Source organism: Rhea americana, unplaced genomic scaffold (assembly GCF_003343005.1).
Source record: "Rhea americana isolate MKP2758 unplaced genomic scaffold, rheAme1 scaffold_110, whole genome shotgun sequence".
NCBI lineage: Eukaryota > Metazoa > Chordata > Aves > Rheiformes > Rheidae > Rhea > Rhea americana.
In genome coordinates this window covers 2,760,621-2,786,166 of record NW_028185151.1, presented here as the reverse complement: position 1 = coordinate 2,786,166, position 25,546 = coordinate 2,760,621, and the positions used below count along the sequence as shown (strand labels likewise).

At 37.2% G+C, this 25,546-nt stretch overlaps 1 protein-coding gene across 1 annotated transcript in view; it reads left to right on the top strand.

Moving 5' to 3' along the window:
- The window catches only part of NKAIN2 (sodium/potassium transporting ATPase interacting 2), a gene marked incomplete at its 5' end in the record, with an annotated part of 551,052 nt that overhangs the window by 274,216 nt on the left and 251,290 nt on the right, over positions 1-25,546 (top strand). The window contains one exon of the mRNA XM_085314457.1: positions 14,075-14,155. Within this exon, the coding sequence (XP_085170583.1) occupies positions 14,075-14,155 (81 nt within the window). The remainder of the gene's footprint in view (positions 1-14,074; positions 14,156-25,546) is intronic.

Sequence of the window (25,546 nt, the reverse complement as noted above, 5' to 3'; positions counted from 1 at the left end):
AAGTGTGGGCAAATGGTCAGTGTCATCCTGAGTATTTATCAACATAATAGGTATGATTTTCTGCTTGAGCTGTGTATAGGGTCCTGATGCTAAGAAAGATCTGTAACAATCAGAGAATCATAGATTAAGTTAGGAGAGGAGGAACTCCTAGAGGCTATCTGGTCCAACTCACTCTCAAAGAAGCAAAGTTGTGAAACTTTGCTTATGTTTCAAGGCAGCTGGTGGACAGAGTAGTCATATCCTTAGGTTTCTCAACTGTATTTGCTATATCCCCTAGTGTTCTGATACCAAAAAAATGCTATAATTGATTTTTTTAATGGTACATGAAAATATGAATTGATATGTATGTTTTACCTTGCGAGTCAGTTTAAYTCCCTCATCATGTAGTTCTCAAGAATAGTTTGAAAGACATACATTATTTAAAGGTTATATAATCTCTAGATCCCAATTCACTGAATTAGGATTGTTATAAAAAGAATATGTAGCATAGGCTTATCTTGTATTAACATCTACACTGAACAGTGGTTGTTTTCAGGTGATACACCTAAAAACAACTTCAGCTATATTTTAATTTGATTTCTGCCCTATCTACGTATTTTAATGATGGTTTTACAAGAACACTAGGACATCAWTCTCCAGAGTTTTTTTCTTCCTCTATCTTTTCCAACACTGATCCCCAGCCYTTCATTAATCACCAGTTTGTTGTAGAAAATAATGTACTGAAGCTGTAAATGTTTCTTGCCAAAACTATTTTAACTATCATCTGCTTTTAGTATTGTATACAATTTTTTTGTTTCATCACAGGCAATAAGTAATACATCTATGAACCATTTTCCATTAAATTGCTCTAGTGAACATGAAAATGATAGACATTCTTTCAGACCTAAAGAAATAATGCGATATTTTTGCTAGGGACTGCTCTGTGATTAACGATTCACACGTAGCTGCAACTTCTTTTATCTTTATCTCTATATCCAGTTTTATTCTACTGTAATTGTTWGTTCTGATGCAGTTATGGTCTCCGTGGAAGTTTGTGACCCTGACTTATGCAATGAGGAGAAAAAAAAAATTAAATAGTATGTTTCTTCTTAAAGAAACTCTGGATAAACAACTGAACGTGTCCAGAATAAACTGTGGATACAAACTGAAAAAACTGTTCATTAAATTTCTGTGAGCATGGCATGTCATCCCTGTAGGGCAAAATAAGGCTATTTAGAACATCTCAGCTATATGTTCCCTTATATTAAACCGTTTGAGTTCTTCACAGTGTGATCCAATTCCTATATTTGTGAACCTTTCTTTGTTTTTAATGTTTTGAAATACTCAGAAAGGAGGTGAGATTGCAAATTTGCATTTTTTTTCTCTTTGAATTAGCGGTATATACTGCATAATAGCTACACTTCTATAGCRAAGTACTCTCTTAATTTTATTTTAAGATGGACTTTTTGTCCTCTATTTTATACTGTGATTTGTCTCTTACTAGCTTTGTTCGTCAGTGTTTTACTTCTAGATAGTGTTTTCTTTCCCTTTAACTATCAGTGCCAGATTTTTCTTTGTCTATAGAAGGGATTTAAAGATTGTATTGGCAAAATCCACCTTCAGTGGATGCAAAAAAATGCACAAAGACATAGTCTATCGGTATCTCAGCACTCACACTTCTTTCTACAAAAGAAATGGCACTTTCAGGGTTATACAGGCTACCCATGTAAAACCTTTATTTGGCACCTCTGCACAGCAAAACTGTCCAACAAGCTGATAAGTGGGCACCAAGCCACTGAAGCAGATGGGCATAGCTGTACAGAGCCAAAAGACAATGTATGTGCATCAAGTGTGGATGTTCATGGCAGGCTTCCCAGTTAGTGATGTCTTAACGATTAAATGTCCCGAGTTCTTTGCATCTGTAGTTACAGAGATGCCAACCTTACTCCTAGATAGTCTTTGAAAATCTCCCTGGTTTTAATTTTCAGTCAAAAAGAATGTTTAGAGGATGCTTGATCTAGGAGGTACTTGAGACAAGAAGGTTAACAACAAAGGTAATAGTAATGATAACCTGTCCCAGGCCAAAACAGACACATTTGCATCACRAAATTACTTGACCACATCACCAGTTTCTCCTCAGAACTCGAAGAATCTATGGGATGCAGTAGCTAATGAGATTTCAATGAGCTAATGAGGTTTTTGATACAAGTGTAAGCGTGAGAAAGGAAAGTTTGTCTAAGATATCTAAGAGAAGATTTTTCATTCCTTCCTGAATAATGTAGAGCCAAATATGTGCACAGAGCCATATACAAGCTTTCCTGAACAAGGCCATAACTCAATCAATAAGCAAGCAAAGTGTAATGTATTCTGGTGCAAAGTCAAATATTGATTGACTGATTAATGAGGAAGATATTTTTAGAATACTGCTCYCTATGATTATGTACAGTCATTTTTTTTAGTGTGAAATGAATGTTTTTTAGATATGCATGATATTGAATTTCCCTCAAGAAATTAGTAAATTATGCCCATTTTACATTTTATTCTCTTTAACAGAGAGATTATTCTTGATTTGCTTTTTCTGTATTGTTATAGTTTCAGGTTTCTCTCTTAATCTCCTTCAATGCTTTCAAGATTAAAAAAAGAAAAAAAAAGGTTATATTGTACATAWTGATCTTGCCAAATAAGTGCAGCTGTACCAGAAGGCAATAAGGGAACTGTGGTCCTTCCTCTCCTCACTCCCCTCCCTGTTACTCATTAGTATCACTCAGTGGGACTTTCGTTCTTGTATGATACAGCAGCAGTTGAACAGGTATGCAGCACTCGCCCCAACCCTGTGCTCACCGTACAGTTTCCCAAAGCTGACTTTCGTGCCTCTAGATTTCTACTCCATCCACCCCAGCTGCCTTAGCCTCCCGCACAGCAAACAAAATTCAGTCCGGTGGCCTCGTATGGTTGGCTCTAAACAGCTGTGCTAGCCAGGGTCCCCTTAAAGCCAAACAGTTTGCAGAGCCAATGATTGTATGTTTGCCTTCTCCAAAGAATAGGRCTTGACCTTTTTTAGTTGACTGGTACTTTTGAAACAGCCAACAGCCTCCCAAAACAGAGCTGCCAGGCAGTGATTTGAATATCTGTGTGCTCTGTCCCCTAATCTCAAAACACAAACTGTCCTTGCATCTTAGTGAGCTCCTGTCAATATTACTAAACCAATTGTTTCCAAAATTTTGGAGAGGTCTTAGGAATTTTTGAGAACTAATACTTTAGAAAACACTGCAGAGAGAGGTAAAAAATGCATCTATTTGATGGTCCTCGCTTTTTTTTTGCTACAATGAAATAAGCATCCCCTTACGTTCATTTAAATCTCCCTTGAAATACAAACACCAAGGACCAAACTCAAAGCTCTGTGTACTCAATGGGCAGGCTCCTCTTGACTATTAAAGCATTAAGCTGAAAAAATGGAAGAAAGAAAACAATACCCAGGAAAAAGACTACAGACCACTAAATTTGTCAAATGCTCTTATTATACATTGCTTAGTTTTAGCAAGATTTTTAATGTATTCACTGAGGGAGATGGATTCCCTTTATAAATAGTTACAATTGGCACTCAGATACTGAGGCATCAATAAAAGAATCTAGATAAATGTCAGTAGAATTCTGTTCCTAGCAACAGTATCTATTGATTTTATTTTTTGCATTCTGTTAAAAATGAACACTGAAAGAATTCTGAGCGTCCTGATTTGTATTTTTAATAGGGAATTTAAATGGGCACAGCTGCTAAAAACTCCATTAAAATAAACTGTTCAATGACTGAATTATAAGAGTGATTTTTCTTTTTATATATTTCTGAAACAGCAATAGGCACCAGGAAGATGCTCAATATACTTGTTGCTCCACCAGTATTCAAGTGTCTGCAGCAAATAATAGGGATGAGCATCTGAGACCTTTTCAGTGAGAAGCCCTTCTCATTAGATTACAGCAGAGATATATTTCTCTCATTTATTTTATCTGGGCAAAAAGCCCTTGCCTTCCTGGCTGCACAATGGCCTTGTCCAAGCAAGAGGGAGGGAGAGTGTTCCCAAATAGATGTTGCTGCGTGGTAGAATAGGTGGGATCTTCCTGGGACTGCCTGAGGTTRAAAAGGACCTGGAGATGTGGCCCTCAGCTGGTGAGGCTGGTTTGCCATTGGGCAAATGTRAGCATTTGATAGACTGCATGGCACAGAGTCCAAGGGGAGCAGCSCAAGGAGAAGGTGGACAGTGAGTCAGGCTTGTTAGCACATTCACAGATTGGTCCTGGCAGAACCTCTCAGCAGAGGAGTAGCACTGGTGTTTCCCAACTGGGTGATGACAAGGAAGAGGTAACAACATCTCTACGAGGAGGCTGGGGGGAGGGGTTCTTCACATGTTCTGTAAAAAAGTGATTACACACTCTTTTCTTTAACACTTTCCCAAATATTCTGGTCCTCACTCTTGGAGAGCCAACTGACCTCCAAAATCACATCATTTTGATTTCTGTCTTTCTTTTTTCCRTGTCAGCTATAACATGATTTTAACAGCTGATAAGAACTGCTAAAAAAATAAAAATAAAAATAAACTGCCAGAGATAGATTAATGTTTCACACCATTTCCAAACCAGGATTTAAGGTTTTTAGATCTTATACAGCATGGACTTCTAGTGCTAGTAGCTTTTGAGGCAGAGCCTGGCAGATTCATGTTGGAACTGCGTAGAGGAGTGGAAGAGGACAAAATAGTACTATTTTAAGATTCACTATTCCCTGATCTGCTCAAGTTAAATCTTGAAAAATAGAGATATTCCTGGAATCCTGATATAAATCAATCTTTTCCAACTCTATTTAAGTGAGAATTATCTGTAAGTTATTTTCATGTTACCTATCTTTAATTACTTGTCATTTTTAATTTTGGAGACTTTATAATCTATTTCACAAACAAAATAAAAAATTCTGAAAAAACAGGAAAGTCTCATAAGAAGAAAAGTAGCAGTCCATCTGTGCACATATACATTTATTTATACGTGTGTGTAGCTAGGTGGATATGTTCTGTGTTGCAGTAAATTGTGTATTCAGATATTTGAAGTTGCTTCCTGCTGGTAGATGTTTCACAACAAAGATGTGATCAAAAGAGATATAGGAATTGAATGATGAGTGAAGCCAAGCCAATTAAATCTCTACTTCTAAGTCAAAAAGATAAAATAAATATGTCCCATCAAAATTTATGCCTTGCCTTGCTTTCTTTAGTACATAAAATGCTCCTTGGTTAAAAGGACCATGAGCTTTAACATATGGATTCAGAAGAAAAGTTAAAAAAAGGTAGAAGAAAAAAATTGAGATCAGAAGGAGAAAATTTCTCTGCTTCTGACTTGTAAGAAGAATTATCTTTTTAAGTAGAAGTATGTTTTGCTTTTTGGTTACAGAATACTTTTATTTGGAGATCTGTTACATCTGTAATATCCTACTCTGACAGAGTAGATTGACTGAACAATGCTAAGTTTTAAGTTGTGTTTAGATCTGCTTATTTTCATATTTTGGAGACTGTGTTAGAGCATCATAGTGGAAAAGACAGCATTGTTTGTCAGGAATAGAGTGACTGCATTGACATAATATTGTATCATTCGTATGAAGGCAAAAAGAAGAGGCCAGTATGTCAGCTAAGTTTTCCGTGAGTTCTTGGTATGGAGATTTGGCATTTAGTTTTGGGGATATCTTAAGATGGTACAGTCTGACAGCACCTGAAACACAAACAAACAAAAAAGTTGCAGTATCCAGAAAGAGATGCTATTTTAGTGCTATTTCTCATGCTTTTCCTCTAAAACCTAAAATGCTGTGAAACTCAGAGACAGAAAATGAACAGATGAATGAATGAAGTATATGAAGTGATGGAACATCAGTAAGTGTATAGAATGCACAGCATTGAGACAGCAGTTCTCAAAAGATGTCTCTTCGGTAGGCCTTTGGGGATATTTGATACTGGTGATATTTTTTTTGCTTGATTGCTTGTTTATGTGGAAAAAAAGGAGTGCATATCTGCATAGTGTTACTGTCTCATTTTTGATATCACAGATTCAAGATTTTTGAATGGGCTCTGTGACATTAAGAATTTTTTTTCAGAGCAGTTTAGCCTTCCAGACAGCAGAGGTGGAGAGATCTGTGTCTCAGAAATGAATTGAGCCTAGGAAATGCTTTTTTTCTCTCTCAATTGACTTTAATGGGAATCTAGACACTGCTCAGAGGAAGATATCTGCATTGCAGACATCTAAATGTGGACAGATGGATACCACTCCTGCAATAATGAGTGTTGTGGAAATACACTTTCTGAAGACATAGCTCCAACTTCTTCTGCATAAGAGAAGAAGTGAATCTCCTCCATGCATTCTGGGCCCCACATGATTCTGGCACTTAAGTAAATGGAAACCAAAAGTAAAAATGAAGCAGGTGAGTTCCACCAAAGCTAAAAATCCTTGGCCATGTGTAGACTGAGTGCTAAGCACACATCATATCATGATTTTAGGGCCCTAGGATTTTTCTCTGGCCATCTGACCAACATGTGACAGAATTCTTCCCCTTAGGCTTATGTATCCTTTCTGCAAAAATCAAAGGAAAAGAGAGTTACTATATTGTTACTACACTTATGCCCATAAAGTCAGGGCATATAACTAAGTCAAAGAGCTTGAAAGTTTAAACATAACCACTGGATATATAGAAGCTTCCACGAAGATGTTTTAAGCAGCGCTTCCTCTGTATTTGCAAGCAGTGGTTGCCAAGGAGTAAGAAACCAATCAAATGGCCATTTTCTTTTTGGCAGTGACCAGTTCTGTTGTTTGACAGTTCAGCAGCTTTCGGTTAGTTTTGGCAGAGGACACTAATTATGCAAGTGTAAATCAGATGAAATAAAGAGAAATCTTCAACCCGAGGATGCGAAGTTCCCTTGAACTAAATAAAACTACAGATTCATTTGTGACCAGTGAAAGACTGAAGAGCCAGCCTTGCAATGCTGAAGGGTTAAGAAGATCCCTCCTGATAAAAAACAAATAACCAAACAAGACTGCCATTGAAATATGAGCTGGAAGAGTCTGACTGGAGTATACTCAGTAATGATTCATACAGAATCAACTGACATTTACTTAGAAACAGAAACACAGAGTGATGGACAGTGCTCTGACACTATTGCCATGATTAAAAATCAAAAAAAAAGCCAGCAAAAAAAAAAAAATCTAAGATCTAACAGTACAAATAATTCAGCCAAGCAAAACTAGTGCAAGCTGCACACTGTGACAACCAATGCAATTTAGAACACTATCCATTTTACAAAACAGGATGAAAAAATCCAGGGGATTATGTTATTCTGCAAAAGCTCCCATGTACATTCAAGAAAATGAATGACATATTTATTGAAGTTGAACCTGGCTGCACAAAGCCTTCTGCTGCCGGAAACATTGTTATGTGTTGTCAAGGCTACTGGGTTTGGCCCTGAGCTATCTGCAGTGGAGGCATGTAGGTAACTGCTGGGCAAGGAAGACTTTTATCTGGATTATTAAAGTCTCATGATTACTTTTTGTGTCTGTTTAYGGAGAGCAGTTGTTCTGCTTAAAGCAGCTGATCCTCACGTTCAGTAACTGCATCTCTCCTGGTTGTGGACATGGCTCCCAATTCCTGTCGGAGTCTGGCTTTGTTTCCTGATCCTGTTCTGCATTGGAGACCTCCGTCTGGGCTGTGTCTCGTGCCGGCTTCTAGAGCTGCACTGTAACCACTACATCACGCAGCCCAGACCCTCAGCTCCTACACCAATACTTGGAGAAAAGCCACAGGCAATGGAAAGAGCCATATGTAACCCATGTTAAATCAGAGAATTATGCTTATTAAAGAGCAACTTTGTTACATGAGACTGCCCTACAGACTCCTGTGATTGCCACCACAGATAGACTTAGCCCAATGAAAAATAATTGAAGTCTTTTACTAGTCCCAGGAAGGTGGAAACAAGAAAGCAGAACATCTGTCATTTAATGCTGAAAAGGAGCAGAAGGGCAGTGCCACAAGAGATTAAGGCAACTAAACCTATAGGCCTCGCTCTTCAGGAACAGCTGCCTATCAGAGTACTAGTTCTTTCTATTTCAGAGGGGCCTTAAAAAGATAAACAAAGTTGCAGGCACATCAGTGATTAGATGAATGTTATCAACAAGTTTAGTTGTTATGCTAGTGACAAGTATGCAGAATTCTATGTATTTTCAGGTTTGATGGGAAAAAGATACTGTTTTGGAAATTGTATCTATGTGATAATTCTTCAACAGAGGAAATTAGGGCAGAGTAACTTCAGAAGCAAAGATAATGATATTCAAGGACGGTTGTTACTGTATTACTGGAAATAAATGCTTCTTTCCAGACATACTGGGCTTAGGGTAGTCTTTGAACAAGTCAACTACTGTCACTCAGGTAGCATAAATGAACAAATTTTTAACTCCTATAGTAAATGGCATCTCATTTTAGAATTGCACATAGTTTATTTTCTGAGCGGACCATGAAAGAATTTTSGGGCAATAGTATTTTCAGCTTAATTTAAAAGAATCTAAAATTTTAAATGTACGCTTTTGTCAAAAGGAAATAAGTAGCAAATCACTAATCACAACAGGATTCAGCTTACTGTTCCTCTTGAATTGCACAAGGTAACGACTTCTAGGTCTCCAGCACTGTAGCCTTCTGTAAGACGCGACTGAAATTGACCACACGTCCAAAAATAATCAGGGAGCAAGAGAAATGCCGTGATAAAATTCTGTGAAACAGATGCTTACATTTAAAATGCTGATAGCTAYGGGAGTTGCTAACAGCGCCGATACTTGAAAGACATATGACATATTTCTCCTTCAGACTAAGGGGCAGGGGTATTAGGCRTGAGTTCTGGTGACTACCTTTGTATCAAAGGCAGAGTAGTGGGCTTCACTGACTTTGTTCTTGTGTCTTTGTAGTCATTTTTCCATTGGGTTGTGGAACTAAATCTAGTAATTTAGTTTCTTTGACCTTCAGTTCCTCTTTTAGTAAAATGGAGATAGTGCAGTTTAGCTGAGTTTGAGTGAACTGTGGAGCATATGCATTCTTTTTCAAAGCTATGACTACACAGTACCCATAAAGCGTAAAGCGGTCATTCTCCTCATAGTTCTTTATAGATGGTTATAAATTTGCAGTAACCTAAAGAGTGGCAACCATATTCCACCATACGAGAGCTTTCTTTGTATGATTTATTTTACAAAAGAAAATGGCTTTTACTGGTTGGCTACAGCTTTGCAAAACAGTAAGTATTCGAATCTTCTCACTTAGCTTTCCAGCTATATCTCTTTCCAGCGTGGCTTTCCATAAAAATAATTAGGCTGTGTTGTCACTGCTGTAATCATTGCCTCCTGTCAGTAGCTTCTGCTTGGTCCAGTATGTGTTCATCAAGGTTCTTGTCTTGTTGATATGTGACTGCTGTAGCATTGTGGTGGCTTCTGTCAGATAATGCAGCCGTCTTGAACTCCCACATAGGAGAAAAAAAATACAACTATAGCCCTTTGAAGAACTCGTATAAAACGTGTTTCTAATTAGATACGTATAATAGAGAGTACCAAAAGGATTTGTTCATTGTCACAGACCTTCAGAGCTGAATTTCCACAACAATTTGCTGATGCACATAGACAACAAGAGGCATTTATGRCTGTATGTGATCCAGAGATAAGAGATATGCTAGATCTGAAGCATCTGAAATAAGAAGCAGTGGGAAGCAGAAGCATCTTTGTTTTTCAAGATAATTATACACAGTGTTTATCCACAGAATTCAGGCAGTAACACTTAATATAACATTTCAAAAGAAGCAGTCTTAAGAAATAGTTTTAAAACCTTTTATATGGTCCAATAACAGTAGATGCTTGTTAAAAGAATATTTCTAAAAGTCAGATAATTTTGTCATTTTTCAGTGATAGACTAGACAGATGAAAAGAGAAGTTTCACTTCTTCCTGTGAACACAAGACTTGCTGCTGGGACAAGCAGTTCCAAAGTGCCTTGGAGTATTCTGCTGGATGTGCTGTGCACAGGGAGCTTTTCAATCAGCTGCTGTTTACATGCAATGTAGCAAGTTGCACTACGAACAGCAGATCTAATGAATCCCAGTTTCCAGTGGCTCTTTCCCATGTTTTTTTTCCTCCTCATACTGACTGATGAACTTATAAGCTTTCCTCTCTATGAGGATATTAGTACAATTTCTCTGCTCATTTGTACACCTTTTTTYTCTGAATCTTTTGATAAATAATATCTTTAAAACTTCTTACATTTTGTCCCATTTGGTTAAAATTGTTCAGGAGCTCAGAAGTTCAAGGAAACAGACAGTACATRTGTATCATTATTGTTTAAGTCTCATTTCTTTGGGACTCTGACCTAAATGTAGTGTTTAGAATTTTCATTTTAGGAAAGACAGTTTTCTTTATGTATCAGAAGAAACATTTGTATTTACTCTATCAGTGTGTGTGTGTTCTTGTAAATAAAATTAAAGTAGTAAAATACTAAAAAAGCAAACTTCAAATATTGAAAGTTAGAAAATGCCAAATTAAGGTTATTGAATTAATGTTTCTTTCTCTGTTTTTCACATTCCTGGCACTCCATGTTGCATGCAGAGTTAGATGTACGGCAAATAGCAAACTACAGGAAACTAAAATGTTCAATATCTTTAAAGGCTCAGGGTTGAGTTTTTAAAAACAATAGAAGTGAATTAAGACTGTGAATCTGAACTAAGTACCTGTGTTTTGAAGGCTGGTTAGTGTCCTACCCTTAAAGAGTAAATATACATTAGAGAGTCTGTGAAATCTSTATTCCTGGAGATATTCAGAACTCAACTGAAGCATTTCCTGTACAACTTGATTTATGTTGGCCCTGCTTTGAACAGAGAACTGGACCAAGTGACCTGCAGAGGTCCCTTCCAATCTAAATAAATCTGTGATCTGTGAACCAGATCTATGATCCAGAAAGTAAGGCCCTATGAAATATATGTAATCTGTATGCTTTAAACTGCCTAAAATTATTTTTGGCTAAAGCAATTTGAATCTTTAAAACTGAGTTAGTTTCTAGTAGATGAAAACAATATCCATCATGATTCTTTAAAATCTATATATTGGTTATGCAATAATATATTATGTATGTAGCAGTCAGGCTGATTGGCAATGATTTGATAAACTGAAAAAAGTAAGAAAAAGGAATAGGCCTAAATTTTACCCATTTTGGATGTAGTCTCACTTTAGCTCTGCTTAAAAGGGATAGAATTGTATTTTCACAGCATCTAGAAGATTAAGTAGAAAATGGCATACTGAATGATAGACTTAATCTGATGCAAAAGAGCACTTCTAAGAGAAATACAAGAGTACCACATAGGTTATTACTGCATATGGAGGAGTAAGCAAAAGTCAGCAGAATGCAATTCAAGTTAGATAAATGCAAGACACTGCACCTGTGAAAAAGAGATACAACAACTAAAAGACTAGGAGGTTGAGACAGAAAATTACTATGTGAAGAATGTGAAGCAGTAGGGTTAATTCACAGCTAGCGAATTGCTACAAATTTGCACATTGCAGTAAACTCAGTTCACAGAAAAAAAAAGAAAGTGAAAACAAAAAGATAGAAAATGATTATTCTACTGGATCATATAAACAGTATCTCACAATGCGGAAAATGGTTTGTCGTATATTTTTGTTAGGGATAGATAGTGTACGGTCTAAAGTATTGTCTTAAGCAAGGTTAGGAGGTGTGGGATAGATCAACAGATAGGTGGATTGAGAACTGGCTGAAAGGCAGAGCTCAGAGGGTTGTAATCAGCAGCCCAAAGTATAGTTGGAGGCCGATAGCTAACATTTTCCCCCAGAGCTGAGTACTGGGTCCAGTTTTGTTCAATTTATTCATCARTGACCTGGATGAAGGGACAGAGTGCCTCCTCAGCAAGTTTCCTGATGATAAAAAACTGAGAGCTCGTACACCAGAGGGCTCTGCTGCCATTCAGAAGGACCTCAACAAGCTGGAGAKTTGGGCAGAGGTAAACCTCATGAAGTTCAATACAGGCAAGTGCAGGGTCCTAYATCTGGGGAGGAATAACCGCAGTACAGGCTGGGGGCTGATCTGCTGGARAGCAGCTCTKCAGAGAAGGACCCAGGAATCCTGGTGGACAACAAGTTGACCAKRAGCCAGCAATGTGCCCTTGTGGCCAGGAAGGCCAATGGTCTCCTGGGGTGCATTAGGAAGAGTGTTGCCAGCAGGTCGAGGGAAGTGATCCTACCCCTCTACTCAGCCCTAGTAGGAACAACTCTGTCCCGTTCTGGGCTCCTCCAATGCAAGAGAGACGTGGAGCTACTGGAGCAAGGGCTGCTAAGATATCTGAGGAATTGAAGCATCTCTCATGTAAGGAAAGGCTGTGAGAGCTGGGCGTGTTTAGCCTGGAGAAGAGAAGACTGACGGGGGAATCTTATCAATGTGTATAAATATCTGAAGGGAGAGCATAAAGAGGATAGGATCAGACTCTTTTCAGTGGTGTCCAGCAATAGGACAAGAGGCAATGGGCACAAACTGAAATGCAGAACATTCTGTCTGAACATGAGAACAGCCTTCTTTACTGTGAGGGTGACAGAGCACTGGAAGGAACGCCCATAGAGAATATGAAGTCTCCATCTTTGGAAATATTCAAAAGCCATTTGGACAGCATCCTGGGCAACGTGCTCTAGGTGACTCCGCTTAAGCGAGGGTTTGGGACTAGATGTTCTCCAGAGCTCCTTTCCAACCTCAGTAATTCTGTGAATCCGTCTGCTTATTTGAAAGGTAATATAATACAGAGAAGTCCAAAAATGTACTTTTAATAAGTTAAACATGATTTTGAAAGTAGTTAACAGAATTTAGTCATTGCAACTTGGAAAAAAAGCTAGCAAAACAGGAAGTCTTCTCTACTGGAGACAAAAGGGGCTGATGATATAAAACGAGGAAATAGCCTTCAGCTAAAATAGGTAGGGAATAGCGTGGTTTTTTTTCGCTGTATTTCATGCATATGCAGTGTCACAGGTCTATGGAATGGAATTAGAAAACATACAGAACTGAATCATGAACAACTAGAGAATAGCAACAACAATCATTAGAAAACAGTTGTAGATCCTAAGGTTTATTAGATGATGGAATAATTTGTCAAGGGACGTTTTCAAGCACAAACATTATGTGAGACTAGCAACAGCAGGTCAGATTTTATTGTAGAGGATCCTCTAGCATTACAACAGGGAAACGTAGTTTCCAGGCCTGGGACTTAAGATCTTATGAATACAAAAGAGTAGCTATAGGCATATATGTGGAGAGAAGGAGAGAAAACAAATGTACTCCATTACTCATATCAGATATGCAAACAAGAAATTAGACAACCACCAGTGAACAGATATTGCTTAAGCATGAATACTTTTGTTACGCACTGAAATAAAAAAAAAAAAGAGAGAGAGAGAAAATGGCAATTTAAAATACAGTATAATCCTCAGGGCATTGAATAATTTTGGATGATGGTCTGGAATGTCACTAATATATTATAGAGGCAGCTGTCATGACCTAGGGAAAACCATTCATATTTTCTAGAAAAACTAGTAAAATAATGAACAAAAAGTATTTTCTTGAGACTAAATCCCAAGTGTTGCAGAGTCCAGTACCTACTCCAGTAAGTTTGTTCTTTAGTAAGTTATATTTGAATAACCATTTGAATAAGCAGCTCTGCACTTCTCACATATAATTGATGTTACATCTCTCTTGATATTGCAGTATTTCTCATATGAGCAGTAATAAGAGATCTAGATTAATTTCACATTTGAATTTCAGGTCTGTCATCTGTTTTCTCAGATGTAGGTTTTTCTAGTGTGACTGAACACTTATCAATTCACACTAGGTTGTGTCTGTGAAAGGGAAGAATTTATTCTTGATTTTCTTTTACATGTAACATTCATATGTACCATATTTATAGTCTGTTTTTGTCTTGGATTAAACTGATGGTCTAATGAACTAAGTTCAACTCATCTGATTGCAAAATTAATATGTATTGTTTCTGTCTTCCTCTCTTACAGTATGCTGTCTGGCTAGTCCTCTGGGTTACATGGAACGTGTTTGTTATCTGCTTCTATTTGGAGGCTGGGGACCTTTCAAAGGTAATTTACCATCTGATACATTTAAGCTATCAGTGCTGTGATAACATATCCCAGTTCAAAGGCAAAGATTCCTGTTTTACTCATTTTCCTGATGTTGTTAGAATGAGGACAGTAGAATGGAAATTTTGAATACTCTGGATATGTTAGAATYCTTTATCCTAGACAATTACAGATATATACATTCTGATGCCCACAACAATGATATATACTTTTTAAAGGAAAAGTATTTTTCTCCCTCAGTGATTCTGCAAAGCAAATATCATCTTTATGAGAAAGACTAATTAGTGATTTGATAAATAAGAAGATTACCATCTCAAGAGTAAACACATCTTTCTTTTGTACTCTTTAGCTTGCTCTTACTTAGCTGGATTCCTTCCAGGGGTCTTATATCACAGCATAATAATTGTAAAACAAGGTGTCTTTCATTAAATTAAAATGTAAACTGAGGTGCCAGAATAGAATGTTATTTGGCTATAATTGTTTTTTTTAACTCTATGATTTTGGTAGGAATGTTATGATTCAAAACTTATACATAGTAAAAGTCTATAGGAAAAATGCTTTTTCTCAAGAATGACACATTTATCAGGTTTTATTGACACCATAAGTGCTAACAAATAAGTGGTAGTTGGTAATAATCATGATCATAATCCAGTACAAATGGATCCTCCATCTCAAACCAATRCTATTACTTTCTAAGATGCTCCCAGAGGGCTAGTGAGTTATGGGATAAAAGATTAGCAGTAGTAACAAATTGTTTCATTAAAGTTATGAGTTTCAGCTAGGTCTGAATATTGTGGTCCAAGCTGAGCTATGCTCACAGTGGTATAAGCAGACCATCAAGGTGAATCCCATTTCTGAAAAAGATCATGTTCTCTTCTTGATACAGATATTTAATTGCCTTTCCTGATTAAAGGGAGTTTATCCCAACTGTAAATTATAGATGTAATTCTGTGATCCTTTGTGAGTTACTGATATATTATGATGCAGAAAATTAAACACAATTATAGGAAGAATAAAGGAGGCAAAGATACTTCCTTACCAGTACTTTCTGTCAAATCACCCCTATAGTGTAAAAAATACTAGGGACTTGGATCTTTCATCACCTGYCTTCTGTTTCTTCAAAATACATAGACTTCAAAAGGATCTTAATTTCATTTCTTGATGATATTAAAAGAATTTTCTGCAGGTAAAGCAATGTTACACTTTCTGGCTTTTGTACCTCCAGACAGGCCCAGTCTAATTAAAAGTCTGGCAAAAACAGAGTAAATTCAGAAACTTGCATATAATATAATTTATGGGGATAAAATGATTTCCGTATTGCTAAGTGAATTAATCTACRTAACAAGTACAACATCTGTTTAGTGGTGGTATTCAGCCCAGTCCATCCTCTTTCCACCTGCTCATTTCAGCCACCTRCATTCCTTAACTGGCAAATGTTGGGTGCTGCTCGTGTGATGTGTCTGAGGAAGACAAAGGTGGGAAGAAAAGGGAAACGGAGAAGCAGCTATTTGATCACTGTATTTTAATGAGTATAAAATCAGTTTAAGAACACCAATAAACGTTACATCTGGAATTGATTTTTTCTGATTCTTGGGCTATGTGATCTAGTATGTTTCCAATGAGCCCTGTGGTATAGGCTTATATTTGGACACAGTTGAGATGTTTATTTGGTCTTTAGTGGTATTATTTATTTGTTCCAGGGATATAATCCACCCTGAAATGTCCAGTAGAGTATATTCCTTTCACTTCAGTTAGATATTGGACCAACACCACTAGTAAAGAGAGGGAGGAAAAGAAAAGTACCCAGAAAATAGATTTAAGAAATAGGTTGAGTCATCAGCTCCAAAAGGTCTAACCAAATCACATAAAACATCGCTCTCCTCTCTTTCATCTGTGTGGTACATCAAAGCTTCTCAGATGCTCAAATCTTCTACAAGAACTAGAGTCTGGAGATATATGTATGATGGAAAAGTACCCAGCTGTTTGCATGGATAGAACTTATCCTTATATTCTAGGTCTTTCAGAGGCTCCAACTATTTTACACAGGTTGGTATGTTACAAAATGGATAATTTTTAGCTTTATATCTGTTGTTCACATTCTCACATCTTGCACTAAATCTTCTTTATAATTTATATTTTCATATGGGTATAAGCACAACTTCACATTTGTAATGATACTACAGTGTATTTTTTGTGTTTGGAATGGCATGTAGAATCTCGAAAAAAAAAACTCTAGGTCTGAATCAGTTCTAAATAGAGAATAAAAAATAACCTTTAGGCAAGTACCAGAGGGATGTCTCTGAGGCTGTAAACCATGAGAGAGGATACTGCACAGCATGACTTCAGGAACTGATAGGTTAAAATTACAGCCTAATAATAGTCCAGCTGGGTGTAGTTTATTTTTATATATATAATTTATAGTTTCTACCAAATAAAATCAAAGAAAGCCTTTTCTTGTGAAAGTTTTGAGAAGAGCTTTTATTCTTGTGTATGTACATCTATTTTTTTCCAGCATGACTTGCTAATGTAGTGGAGATGACATATTTTGATGGTTGATGTATCTTACTACRAAAGGCATACTAGCTTCATCATTTTTTAATTTAGTGTTGGGGGCAGAGGTCATGACGTTCTTACAGATTTGCCTTATAACAGTGAAATGGCCCTGTAAAGACTCAGACATTCTTAGAACTRTGAGATAATCATCTCTGAAGAGACTAAGAAGTCTGAGGGATTATTAGCGAACAGCCATGCAAATCTGTTTACATAATATGACATTCTAGAGTCTTATATATGTGGTGGGAAATGGCATCATACTGTCAGTATTTTCTGTCCTTGAGGCATGGTTAATGCCTTTGCTGACACACTTTCACAGAATATTTATGGCACAGAAGGTCAGTAATAAAGAGGAAGCGCAAACTATTGCTCTTCATCCTGATAGTTATGTGGATCTATGAATGAATGCCTAGAAAACTCACTTCTCAGACTGTTACTTATCAATTTTATTCTTCAGCAATATTTAATTAATTTCCTTATTSTTTTGCTTACAGGTAATTGCCATACGTAATGTAAGCAGGACGTWTAGTTTTCAGGATCTCTGAATAGTAATTTATTTTGGCCAGTGGCTGTGCAAATGCAGAATACTGAAAACATGACCTCTTGTCTTGAGTGAGGCCCATCTGAAGTGCACTAGTCAAACAAAAAAGAAAAAAAATAATAGAAGGCAACTGTAAGAAACTGTAATATTTCAATTATTTCTTTAAAAATACCAAGAAATATTTACAAGTAGAAAACAAGGGACTAGCTTCATATATCCTAGAGCAAAATCAGCAAAAAGTTAACAGCTTGTCTAGCTTTTTTGACTTTATTCTTCAGGCAAAACTCCCTTTTGCTTCTGTGAGATTCAACCATGACCTCTGAATGAAGACCCTCAGTAAAAAAAAGTGCTGCAAATGCTCGTATAATGAAGAAACGGCACCCATGCCTCAAGGCATTTAAAAACTTCCACTGGTAATGTCTGTAGATCCTCCCAAGCTGAAAAGTAGCAGAATAAGAACCAGCAAATTCCTGTGTTCGGTTCAAAATATGTAGACATTTCCTGTAAAGAAATTTACTGGTGCTTGGCAGAGGTTGCACTGGTCCCATCCCAAGTGAGGTCTGTCAGATGCTGCTGTCAGTTAACCTGGAGCCAAGGCAAAGGCCAGACTCGTGGTGCTGGAGGATGAGTACCAGCTAGGGCTCGAGGTCCAAAGCAGCTGCTAGCACACATGTTCCCAGCCTCATCCCTGTGCTTTTGGCTCTCCTTGTCTGTGAACCTGTCTACCTTGCACGTGACCCTATCTACCTGGCCAGATACCAGAGCTCTCCTCTCAACTGCCACCTGGCTGAGCTCTGGAATAGCTTTACTGGAGTTCTTAGAGTTTTATGCGAACATGGGCAAGAGCACACCTTAAAAAAAGAAAACATTATAACTGTTGCGATTGACTTAGTTTCTATTTATATTTCTGGCTTTTTTATTTTAACCAAATAATATATGAAAGTTACATTTAATGTATTAAATCATAAGACTGTATTTATGTGTCTTTTGACACRAAGTTCGGTATTTGAAAGTCAAACACTCCAGAAGCAAGAAATGCCAAAATTAAGGTTGCTTGTATAAGCATAATTTAGTTCTCTCTGTACATTCATTTTTATACACTCTTTAATTATGTAGTCATAGCTGTATTTTTTTTCCACAGTCATTGCTTTAGTCTCTGCACAGCATGGCCTATTTTAAAGATGAATTAGTKTTGGGAAGTGAATGAGGCGTTCATGCAGGAGCCCACTTTTGCAGAAGTTAGGGATAGCTTGATAAAGTGACAGAAAAAGGGTATTGCATGTTTCTTACTGCACGTGGCCATTACATATTTTATTTTCTCCTTATTGGTCAGTATGTGATTTATTTCCATATTTTGTATAAGTAAATCCTGTACTCCAACTCTGCTCTGAAAAAAGACATGATAATGCTATGAAAACTTAGGTTGGCACTTAGGTACCCTAAGCATGGCAGTGATAACATGTATGTAGCTCACCTGCATGTCAAAATTCAGTTSCTCTTGATTTTAGCAGCCATTCTACAGACATGACTTCCAGGTTCTGAGCTGAACATCAAGAATATGAGAAACAATTTGTAATCAGTTTTGAGATTTGGTTGCAATGATTTATCTAGCAGGAAGTAAGAACTCTATAACAGAGGCTGGTGCAGAACCCTCATAGTCTGGGTAATATTCCTTTTCCTTACCATGGGCCTCTGGTCTCTCTGAGTCCTATTCGGGTTTGAGAATGTGAGCACTGTGTAGCCAATGCACACCTCCCCTTCAGCCTTTCACTGTTCCAGCTCCTTTTCCAAATTCACACTCYACTGACCCTCTGTAGCGTTTTTCTTTGCCTAGCCAACTGCAGTCATTCCTCCAGACTCCACACGCTTTTTTTTCTGTGTTTTGGCCTTCCCCCTTTTCACTCTCTTCTGCTTCACATTGCAATCTATGGTGCTCTTTCACTAGATGAATGGTTGATACATGCATCCAGCTCGGTTTACTTCTTTTGSTGTATTGCCCTGAGTTCCAACACAAGGAGCGTGAAAGAGTGAGACAACAGTGAGTTTAAAGGTGAATTATTGCATACAATACAAAAAATTGAACATACCRTAGCTATTAAAATGTAAACTACATAAAAATATGTAAACAGGRTATTTTCCGCTTGAAGTTTTAAGGAAAGTCAAATGTTTCTTAATTAATTTATTCCTTCCCAGTCCCACCCCCAAATACCTGGCAAATACAAGATAACTTAGACCCACAGAATCACAGGCTAATTCAGGTTGATGGGCACCGCTTTGTGTCACCTAGTCCATCCTCCTGCACAGAGCAGGGCCAGCTTCAAAGTTAGATCAGGTTGCTGAGACTTTCACTCAAGCAAGTTTTGCAAATATCCAAAGACAGAAATTTTACAGTCTCTCTAGGGCAATGTTTCCCCATTCTTACCTGTTCTTAGTGTGAAAAATTTTCTTCTGATATACAGTTGAAGTTGTCCCTTCCTGTAGCTGTTTGCTACCGTCTGTGACATTGCTTCTTGTGCTTTTACTGGGTGCTTCTGAGAACAGTTATGTTCCTTCTTTTCTATAACCCCTACTTTGTTTTTTCACTGAGATTAAAAATGTCATGTTTTTTTTGTCCTTACCGTACTTGAATTCCTATTTCCAACCACACACAGTGTGGTGCAGATCAGGACAAAAAAAGGTAATTATTATTTAATAAATAATCCATTCACTTTTCATAATTTTGCATGTTTTATTATGAAAGAAAAATGAAGGGTTTTCATACATATGTTAAGGTATTTATTAGCTTAAGTAAAATGTAGAAAAATGAAGGTTACCGTGGTTATCTGGAAGAAGTAATAATACATTCAAAAAAATAGAATACTTATTCCAAGGAAATTTCAAACTGCAGCAACATTCAAGTTGCCTAATATTATATTTAGGGAAATACTGAAAATGTTGTATATAACACTCACACTCACCTAAAATGCTGAAAATGTATAACTCTTTCCCCTCTCCAGTGCAGATAAGTATGAATAAGGAAGATTAAGCAAATCTTGGTGAAGGCTCCAAGGTAACTAATAAGGAACAGAAGGAAGTGACTTTGCTGGAAGACAGCTCAGGAAAAGGATACAGCTCAGAGGCAGGAGGCACTAYTGAAGAAAAATAGGGTTAGAGGGAGAGTTTGCTGCTATTTTATTACCTACAGGCATTACCTACGCAGTAGCTAAATTGCAAGTTTGACTGTTTTCTAGGTCATGAAAGCAGAGTAATAAATACAAATATAAATCAAAAAGATTAAAGTGGTACCCTCTAACTGCTGATTTACATTGGGATTAAAATCAGTGATTTCATAGTCACGGTCATAGTAAGACCAAAAGGGACTTCAGGATACTGTTAATTGCTTCTCCTGTCTCCAGCCAGCAACCAACATGCACTATGGCATAGTATCTGACAGAAAGGATCTTAAAGAGGAACTAAGCAGTTAGGAAATCCATCCATAACTGGTATTTCATGCGTTAACAACTTTCCACTACTGATAAGACCATCTTTCCACTGGAGACCTGAGATGCTGGCAGAACTAGCTTTATACGACTGACTTTCGGTGTCTGTAGTGCAGTCTGTCTCTACGCTTCTTCCTTTCCGTTGGATGAGATAGTAAAGGGAAGAGAAAGAGGTGGYGACTGTCGTAACAGTTCCTGCTAACAGAGAAGTGATGTCAGCCCTGCACTGCTGATGGGCATAAACGGRAAAAGGGGGAAGAAATGTTGGGACCATGTGTCTCCCCACCAGTTCTCTTCATCCCCACTATATTCTCCAGAAAAACGACAAGAACTCGTCAGAAATAGGCATCTGCTTGCATTTTCCTACTTAAATACCCTACCACTGACTAGCACTCATCCACTTACACATCTGACTTTCACTCTTTCGTATGCCACTGCTTGGACTGATACTTATTAGATGAAAAATGCAGTTTATATTCATAAATTAACCAAAATAATGCAAAGTACTTCAGGATATGATTTGCAGAGCTTGTTACACATGATGTGGAAAAAAAAAAAAAAAAAGACATGGTGGCATAGCTGCTGCACACTTTAAGCAGTTAATATACTCTGATTTTTAAAAGAACGATTTGGAACCTGGAAAAAAGCTGATGAAAGAAGGAAATAGAAGAAATGGTTCATTCATCTTCAGTCTAACTCAGTTGTAACAAAGCAGTGAACTTGGCAACAAGGTTGAACTCGCACAGATTCATTCTCCATTAGTTCATGTCCATTAGTATAATCATTATACTGCTTTGATTTCACATTTACTAATTATTTTTGTAAGGCAGTGGTTGTTAACAGTTAAATGTCAATGTTGCACATACTCTAATAAAACAACCTGCAGGATGTTTAATTTTGARCATATTACCTTCCTTGGATGTTGTTTTAACAGATGTCCTGTTAAGATAACAGAGGAATTAAATTAGTTTTCAACTCAAAGCATCTGGTTAACTTTGTAGGTAAATGCCTTTGAGCGGTAAATCTGACCAGGGTTTTTGGATAAATAGCTATCAGAATGTTTTAAGTAAATGACTTTATTTCTTCACTTCTATTACTCAGGGCAGATTTGACATGCTTGATCATATATCTAGCAGACGAAAATTGAAAATAGTGCCGGCAACCAGCAGTGTTAGGTTATTCTGAGGGTAGTTTCATGGGTAGATACTATTAAGCATGCTTATGGTTTCAGATAATTTAGCTTTGCAGCAATTTTTTAACCTCAAGATCTTTACCATCTAGAAGATAACTGATTACAAAATTTGAACTGTTTATTACTCTAGACATAGCATATGGTAGAAAACATTTAGATAATACTAGAATTTTTTTAAGTCCTTGGTGATGAAGCAAGTAGTAGTAGAAAATCATTCAAAGTATGGTGAAATATAAAATAGATTTTGCTTATTGCACAAAGTTTATCTTTTAAAATTCCGGTGTATGTTTTTTGTTAGACTTCATGAATACACATACACATACATTATGATTTATAAATGTATACTTTTCTCTTCCCAAAATGAGTAAGTGTAATGACAATTCAGATGATAATTATTTATGATAACTTACTTATATGTGTACAWATTATATAAATTCATGTGTATGTATGCATGTACTAAATACCTAAGCTATTCTGTTAAGATTGGTAAGCACATTATTAACATATGCCTTACAACTGCATATAGTATAGTCATATGTAGGTTACAGTAGATATCTAAAGGCCGTGCCACGGAGATTTCTGCAAGTCTTTCAAACACTATAGCCAAGAATTTGCTGAAAAAAATATATAYGTATATATTTATGAGATTACTTTTTAATATTTATTAATTATATTGCAGTACCATCTAGTGGCCCCAAGCTGATATCAGGGTGCCATTGTACTATGTGTCCTAGACAAGTATAATATAAAAAGGAACTGTCCTGAATAGCATATATATATGGTCTTATASTATGTGATGAGACAGAATAAGAAATGGGTACCAATAAATAGGAGACTGTAGAGAGAAAGCAAAAAACACTGATATATCTTCTGAACTTATTGTCTCTGTATTTTCTTAATTTTTTCATTAAGTTTTCCCCATGTATCTCAGCTGAGAATCCTTGCAAGGATGGRTAGCCAAGTGATACAAAGCTCTGCTTTTACTTGGCTGGCATTTTCTCTTTAAGGAAATCACCTTCAAATGCTATAGTGTATCATTGTCAGAATTTCAACATTTGTTTAAGGCACAAAGGGGAAAACTGTTGATTTTGGTGAAAATGGAAAATRAGAAGAAAAACCTATTTCCAGTGAGGAGGATGCTTAGAAACTCATAGCTACAGAAAGCCTGTTCGCTTCTACTGCTCTTCTGGGGTGCTTTCTACACCTCTCATAGATGGCAGTTTCCCTATGGGCATATAAATCAGGCTACAGAAGCAGCTAAGGAAGAGGGCGTACGGGTGATTTACCATAGCAGAAAGCTGGAGAGGCTGCCAGAGCACCTGCTTCTCTGTTGAGAAGCACATGAAAACATCCTCACTATGTGATAAAAATAAGGAGGGGGAAGCAACTCATTTAACCTTCAGACATCTAAGTTAAGGCAACAACAAATCCCATCGAAGCTCACATTTACTGTGGGGGATATCTCAGAGTAAGAACCAGGTACTGTGTGACAACCTGCAATTCACTGGCAAGATTGCTCCACTGGAACCAGCACCCCCACCAACGGGCACTGCCCTGCTGGGACTGAAGTCGCGGAGAATGCAGTTTGGTGTTGATGTAAGAAAATTCTCATATTCATCATGCACATTTGAAAGAAAAATTGTTTTACTTCACAGTGGGTATCTTATAGCAATGATGAAAGTATGTTGTGTTTTTCCACTCTCTGAGCTTAGTTAGATTTTACTGACTCATGGCATCATCTTTTTGTTTCATTAGTTATTCTTTTTGATTACATATGCGATGCTTTAAAATAGTCCTTAACAATTTGTTGATCTAAATGTAGGCACAATGGTTAGACTATACTTTCTCCACATTTATGTTTTCCTTTAAATATAAGTAAATAATTGTCCTCCGAATTATAATATATCAGAGAAGCTCCATCTTGTGAACTAGAGTCTGCCAGAAACTTCTTAATAATATTAAGTCCATACAGTTTGCCAGGAGCTTTATATTAATTGGAATTCTTGAAGGAAACCATTCAGATCCTTATGTCACTGAAAATTGCTCTACTGAAATTTACACCAGTGTTAATCTAGTAGGAAATAAAAATTCTATGTTCAACATCTTTTCACGTCTGAATGGGTATTTATTAAAACTGGGAAAGCAACGTGAGCTCTGAAGCAGTCTTCTCTTTCTGCCTAATATTGTCCCCGTCTCACAGACAAGTGTTCATGCAGTCGAAGAACAGCGCAGGGTCGTTTTGACCCTTTCTCACTGCTGCGATGGTAGCAATGAGCTCACACAACATAAGGTCATAAACTGAAAATGGCTGCAGTGGCATGTCATCTCTTACAGTGGCTCTTAATCTTATAATCCTCCCTGTTTGCTTGCAGCTGCCTTCTGTGGGAGCATCCCCTTGCCGTAGCCCTGCCAGAGCACTGAAGCCCTTGGACATTTACAATCTGTCTCTGGGCTAAAATATAGAGGTGCTGCTTGAGACCTTCCTAGCAGCCACCTAAAATATATTCCCCCACCCCCTCACCTTTGCAACGAAGCAGACAAGCTAGTTCCTACAGAGGACACTGGCCAGTAGCTAAGAGGCAGTAATATCTTAAAACTGCCACAAATGTTTGAAAGTGATTATCTGCCCTAGCCTCGGAGTCATGCGATGCATTTTGCAACCAGATGTGTTATGCACTCTGCTTAAGTTATCCCGGATATTAGTAAGTGTTATGTTTTTGTTATTTTCTTCCATTCTTCCTCCGTAGAAATGAATGTATCCAAAACTGCTACTGCAGGACAGTGATCAGTGGTATATGGATAAGTGAATTAGCTAATGTCAGCTTTGAGAATTCTGTAGGATTTGATGATGAATTTCTATTAATTGTCCTCGATAAATCAGAAAAAATATTCTCTGGCAGAAACCCATTGACTTCAGTGTTGTCACACTACAGCTGACAGCACACACAGCTTGTTTTGTTTTGTTGATTCCGTATGCTCAGAATGAAAGCTAGCTGTGAAAAATATTTGATCTTCTTTTCTAATAATTCACTAAACCCAATGATTACCTTTGTTAATTTATTCCCAGAGTCTAAGTTCATTCTGGTGTTTATGTTTTCAAAATTGGCTGCTGCTATTCCAATTACGTTAATTTTAAGGGGCATCTTATGTATTCAGCAGTAGAGTGCAGTGCTATGGCATTATATGCCACTTATCAAACTACCATGAACACCTATGCRAAAAGAAATTAGAGTCTGTGTTTTGAGAGTTGGACTTGATTGATTAAGTAACCTTATGAATTGAACAGAAGTGTGGTTTATTGTGGGTTTCAGTCTAAAAGCCTGCTCTTCAGCAGGCCACAGTATAACTCAGGCTATTTTTCTTCCACCCTACAATAGTTGACTAATTTAGCAATAATGAGGTGATCAGTAACATGCTGTGCCTGAGTATCTCACCGGTATCTTTAAACTCCCAATGAACCCTTTTACAGAAAAACTGCTGTTTGCAGTGTAGAGGGAGAGTAAGATTGGAGTACTCATCTAAGCTTAAAACTATGTGAAAAGCAAAATGTTTCCTCCTGAGAAGGTAATTTGGCCATATCTTACTACTCAGAGGGGAAAAAAAAAAAAAAAAAAAAAAAAAAAAAA